We start from the raw sequence: 5,142 nt of genomic DNA, 5'->3' as shown, positions 1-5,142 counted from the left end.
TGAGATGTGTGGGTGGAGGAGGGGGGTTTTTCTCTATCTTTTGACTTTGGGGGGAATGGGGAAACATTTGCATGTATGCACATGGTTTTATACTACCCTATGGAAGCTTTTGAAGCCAAGATGATGTCATCAGTATTTGGAGGGACATGAAGTATTGCATGTTCTCTTTTCAAAATGTGAAATTTGAGGTTGCTTTCATGAAAACTTAAGAGCTCAGCTCCCCTGACCTTGTTTAAGAATACCTGGGCATGTCAGTTTTCTAGAACAGAGGTTCCCCTCTTTGGGTTGTTTGAACATGACAGATGTTATACAAGAATTGCATGGAGTAGTGGTTGGTGCAGCTGTAAAGCTAATGCACGTGCATGTGTGGAAGACGACTTTACTGCTACTTTTTATAGAAAAAAGTGTCAGTCTCTAGTACTATGCTGAAAATATGGGGGTATTTCTGCAGACAAGATTAGTGTTTAAAGCCACTGAGGTAGGTTATCTATTGGTGATGGCCATATCCTGCTCTAAGATAGTGTATTCTTCCACTGTATGGAATTTCTGAAGTGGCTCAGAGTGAGCTTCAGGTTTGGATGTTGCAAATGGGGACATTGGCTTAGAAGTGTCTATTTCTCTTCTCTTTTTAATTTTGCCATAAAACTTCTCAAAACTCCTTATGAGTAGAATTTAAATGCTTTCTTTGATCTGTTCTTTATCATCCCATCCGAGAAGCCTAACATAGTCAGCTGCAGTCTGGTTATAGAGGTAGTGTTAACACAGAAGAGAAAGTTGACTTCATTCTTGCTGGTGGGGAAGTGGGACTCTTTTTGGCCTTGCTTAGACAGCAGAGACTAAACAAAAACTTTTTTGGTTTTGTTTTTGTGTTTATTTTTGAAAACTCTTTAAAAACATTAAAAATACCTTATCACAACTACAAGTCAGGCATGCAGTTGTTATTACAGCACAGTAATTGTATGGAAGGATATGGTGTCATGCATGCCTCAGAAGGCAGTGGGACTAATACATGCTGCAGTGTGTACAGTGTGCCAGGTCTGTGCATCAGTCCCAAGTACTGTAAGGCTGCTTCAGAAGCAGTTACTGGAAACCTAGCTGCAGTTTCCACGTTAGTCACTGTCAGGATTGTTGTTCATGGTCTTGTGCAACTCTTTTCTCATAGGATGGCAACGGCTATATCAGTGCAGCAGAACTACGCCATGTTATGACAAACTTAGGAGAAAAGCTAACAGATGAAGAAGTAGATGAAATGATCAGAGAAGCAGACATTGATGGGGATGGGCAAGTCAACTATGAAGGTAAAAAGATGTTTGTCTTGACTCAAAACCATTATTCAGACTGAGGAGAGCCTGTTGCAGAGGGCATTAATTTTTAATACTTGAGACACTAGTTATTTGCTTGTTCACTTCTGTGGACAAAGCCTTACCTGCAGTGGAAGCTGCTTTTTTATGCCAGCTGTGTTTTAGACTCTTGATTTGAAGTACGCTGGAGACAGTAAATCACGGTGACTTTTTATCTTTTCAGAATTCGTACAGATGATGACTGCAAAGTGAAGAGACCTCCTTTACACCTTTTTTCCTCTAGAAGAATCAAATTGAATCTTTTACTTACCTCTTGCAAAAAAAAAATGTTCATTTATTCATTCTGTTTCTGTATAGCAAAACTGAATGTCAAATTACCTTCTGTCCACAAACTGCATGTAATGGTTGGTGGTCCTGTCCCTAAAAGATAAAGTTAAACATCAGTTTTACAATATAAATAATTGTACTACCTTGAAAATAAAAAAAAAAAGGAAGCACTTAGTGAACTCAAAAGTTCCATTTGCTAATGACTATTACACTGTTTGGGCTGGCCAGTTTTTCATGCATGCAGCTTGACAATTGAGCACAGTCAGACATGTGTATTAAAAGGAAAACAAAACCTAAAGGATCCACTCTCTTGTTCAATAGTGGATTCTAATTCAATTTGTAGTATAAATTGTCATAGCTGGTTTACTTTAAAATTGGTTTATACCTCAGGATGGTATGCAGCAAAATGGTTGAAGGATGCAAAACTTAAAGAAAATGCCCTAAAGGTTGAATGGTTCTCCTGTACGTAGCAGTGTGCTCCAAAAATAGGATGATCTTAACTATGGATGGCATGTCTGTGTTAAAATACTGGTTTAACATTGTCTGCATTGCACTATAGTGAAACGGGTGTCAGGCTGTTACCGTTCACAAAATTTTTAAAAGAAACCTTCACCAAGGGAGCATCTTTGGACTCTCATATTTTTAAAACCTTCTGTACCATGACTTGGAGCTGGCGGAGTAGCCTGTGGACTTCAGCACAACTATCAACATTGCTGTTCAAGATATTACAGTTTATGTCCATTCCAAGTTGTAAATGCTAGTCTTTTTTTTCCAATAAAAGACCATTAACTTAAAGGTGGTGTTAAATGCTTTGTAAAGTTAAAATATATATATATAATTGAGATAATAAACCAAAAAAGCAGTAGGAAGGAAGTGTTTCTATGAATGACTTGCTGCTAAATTATAATGCACATGTATGCAATAAGTTATCCCCTATCTTTTCAAGATGGCAAGAACTGACCTCCTGTAACCCAAGACCTTTGCTATAAATAAATGAACTTGTGCTTGCCTTTCATATTACGACAATGTTAATTTAGTTGGTCTCAAAGTCGTGTAATGCTGACTCGTCAACTATCAGCACAGAAGTAACACCTCATTTCACTACAGTGGAGAGCTCTGAGCATGCATGTCAATACTGGGGAAACATGTATAGGTTGCTTATGTTTTTTTGACAGGTTATAAAAACTAGTGGGAGAATTTAAACAGCATGGACTTCATAGATATCTGTGATTCTCAAACATGCCAAAAATGCATTTATCTGCCCGCAGAAAGAAATCAAGAGGACATTTTACAATATATATTAAAAAAAAACCAAATTAAGTCTTTTTGGAAACTGGGGCTATTATGTCTTGACTTTTCAAACACTTGCATGAATTTTGTGGGGTGGAGAAGAGGACTAGGGTTAATTTAAAAACGATCTTGTTACTTCTGCTTTGCATGCACTAGCAGTGCTTAGTCATTCCAGTTCTCTGAATAAGTGTTCTCTGATCCTTCAGCTTCCCCATGAATGAGTGGCAAAGCAGCCGTGTGCACTCTTCTTTGTCTGAAAGAAGAATGCTTCTTCTCTTTCTTTTTTCTTATTTTTTTTAAGCAGAGCCTCCATGTGGAAGGCTTTTATGCTTGGGAGGGAGGGACTACAGCATAATTACTGACTGTAAGTTTTTGTTTCCAAATGTAATGGGTTTAAAACCATAATTGTTTGATAGTATTTGGTTTTGGAGAGTATTGATACCATCTCTAGGAAGAGTTACAAGTCTCCATTCATCCTGTCTAACTGAGGTGCATGTGTTAAGAACTTGATTTGCTCAGTGGGGGGTCAAGAGACACCTCCAGAAGGCAATTGAGACTGCCTGCCTTCAGTAATTTTTATTTTTTTCCCCTGGGGGGTGGGGTGAGTTCTGGGTGACAAGGGACCCAGACACCTTAACCAAGTGCCTAAAAGTTAGATGGGCTGAATGTAGGCAATTGTTTAGGTATCTATTTGTTGCAAAGGCTTAATACCGTGGCTGTGAATGCTGTCCAGGCAAACTGGCCTCAATGATGGGAATGTCTGACTACCATTTGAAAGTAGATTCTTGCATAGCAGCTGCAAACTATTACTGTAGTAGTGCTTGAGAATGGCTGCACTGATTCTGTAGACCAGCTACTAAAGAGAACGTACTCAAGAGACAGGCAAGGTAGGAAGGATGGTTGCAGCTCTGAACTAATTACTTCTGCCTGGGTGTGCAGAGATCTTGTCTAGTAGGTAAATGCTTCTTACCATCTATCTGTCATTCACTCATGGTTGGTAGGGTAGTTCACCTAAGAACAGCTGCTTTTAGCTTACTCAGTGTGCTCTGTGCTTGCTAGCAGAGACCTCATCCTGCAAGAGGTTCTTGGCTTGATTAGAAATTGTCTGGCAGTGTGCAGTGTTGGTATGCCCTGTAACTGAATCTGCCTGGAGGTATCTAATTATTAACTGACTTCAGTACCACATCAACCTCGAGTAAATGTATCCTCTGTACAGGACTTAAGCTCTGTTCCCTTCTGCATAGTGAATAACTAGAAAAATGAAATGGTGTCATCAAGGTCTTTTTCAATTTTTTTTTAACTTTTTTTTCCTGTGAGTGTGTGTGTGTGGCTTTGGCTTTTTCCAAATGTGAAAGTGTGGGCTGGATACACTTGGTGCATGGCTTAGAAACATGGGACTGGAAAGAACTTCCTGGGTCATCAGATCCAGTCCCCTGCTATTGCAGGCAACCGTGTCATATAATCCTTTTAATAAACTGATCAAGCTTAAACACCTGCTTGTAAGTGGCTTGTTTTCATGGAAGTTCTGTAACTCATGTTGCTCTCAACTGATGCAAATAATATATGAAATATGAAGTTAATCAAAAGGTCCTCCAGCTTAGCTTTAGGTTTATCATTACATTTATTTAACTGACTTTCTTGAACCTGTTATTATTTGCACAACACTCAGGATAGTGTTGAGTCTTTACCCCTCTTGCTATGAATAAGAGTTGGTGTGCTTGCTTATTTTTTTTAATGGAAAAGGTGGATGTCTGGCTTGTTGAAACCTGTTAGATATGTTAATTGTCAAGGCAAGAAACAATTGAGTTACTTGTATTTGATACATAAATTTAAGGCTAGAGTATACATAACCATTTTTAAAACACATCAACTTGCAGTGTAGTTTTATATTTAATACTGAAATTGTACTGCTAAAGTTTAAACTGCTGTTAATCATATTCCTCTTCTGATCATAATGAAAAAATAAAGGGTAAGAAAATGCTTAACATAGATTATTCATTATCATGCTTATTTTATTAATAATTCAGGCATCGAAACATCTTCAGGTATGGGGCGTTTGTTCTGTTTGCTGGGGTGGGCTGGAGTGAGGGGTGGGGAGGGTTACTGATGTAGGAAATGCTTAACCCCCAAGCATTTGTCTCACTTGCACAGCTCCAGAAGCACAGACATTCTAAAAACTGTTTAAGAAAGGACCCTGTACCTTACTGATGCCTTGGATGCACGG

The 5,142-nt window shown here is 38.6% G+C and overlaps 1 protein-coding gene across 1 annotated transcript in view; it reads left to right on the top strand.

The window, feature by feature from the left end:
• The window catches only part of CALM1 (calmodulin 1), an 8,819-nt gene extending 3,916 nt beyond the window's left edge, over nucleotides 1-4,903 (top strand). Inside the window, exons 4-5 of the mRNA XM_005431667.3 lie at nucleotides 1,163-1,298; nucleotides 1,525-4,903. Coding sequence (XP_005431724.2) covers nucleotides 1,163-1,298; nucleotides 1,525-1,553 — 165 coding nt within the window. The 3' untranslated portion in view covers nucleotides 1,554-4,903. The remainder of the gene's footprint in view (nucleotides 1-1,162; nucleotides 1,299-1,524) is intronic.
• Nucleotides 4,904-5,142: the final 239 nt, after the last annotated feature.

This window comes from Geospiza fortis, unplaced genomic scaffold (genome assembly GCF_000277835.1).
Source record: "Geospiza fortis unplaced genomic scaffold, GeoFor_1.0 scaffold54, whole genome shotgun sequence".
Classification (NCBI taxonomy): Eukaryota; Metazoa; Chordata; class Aves; order Passeriformes; family Thraupidae; genus Geospiza; species Geospiza fortis.
This window is presented reverse-complemented; position numbering and strand designations above follow the sequence as displayed.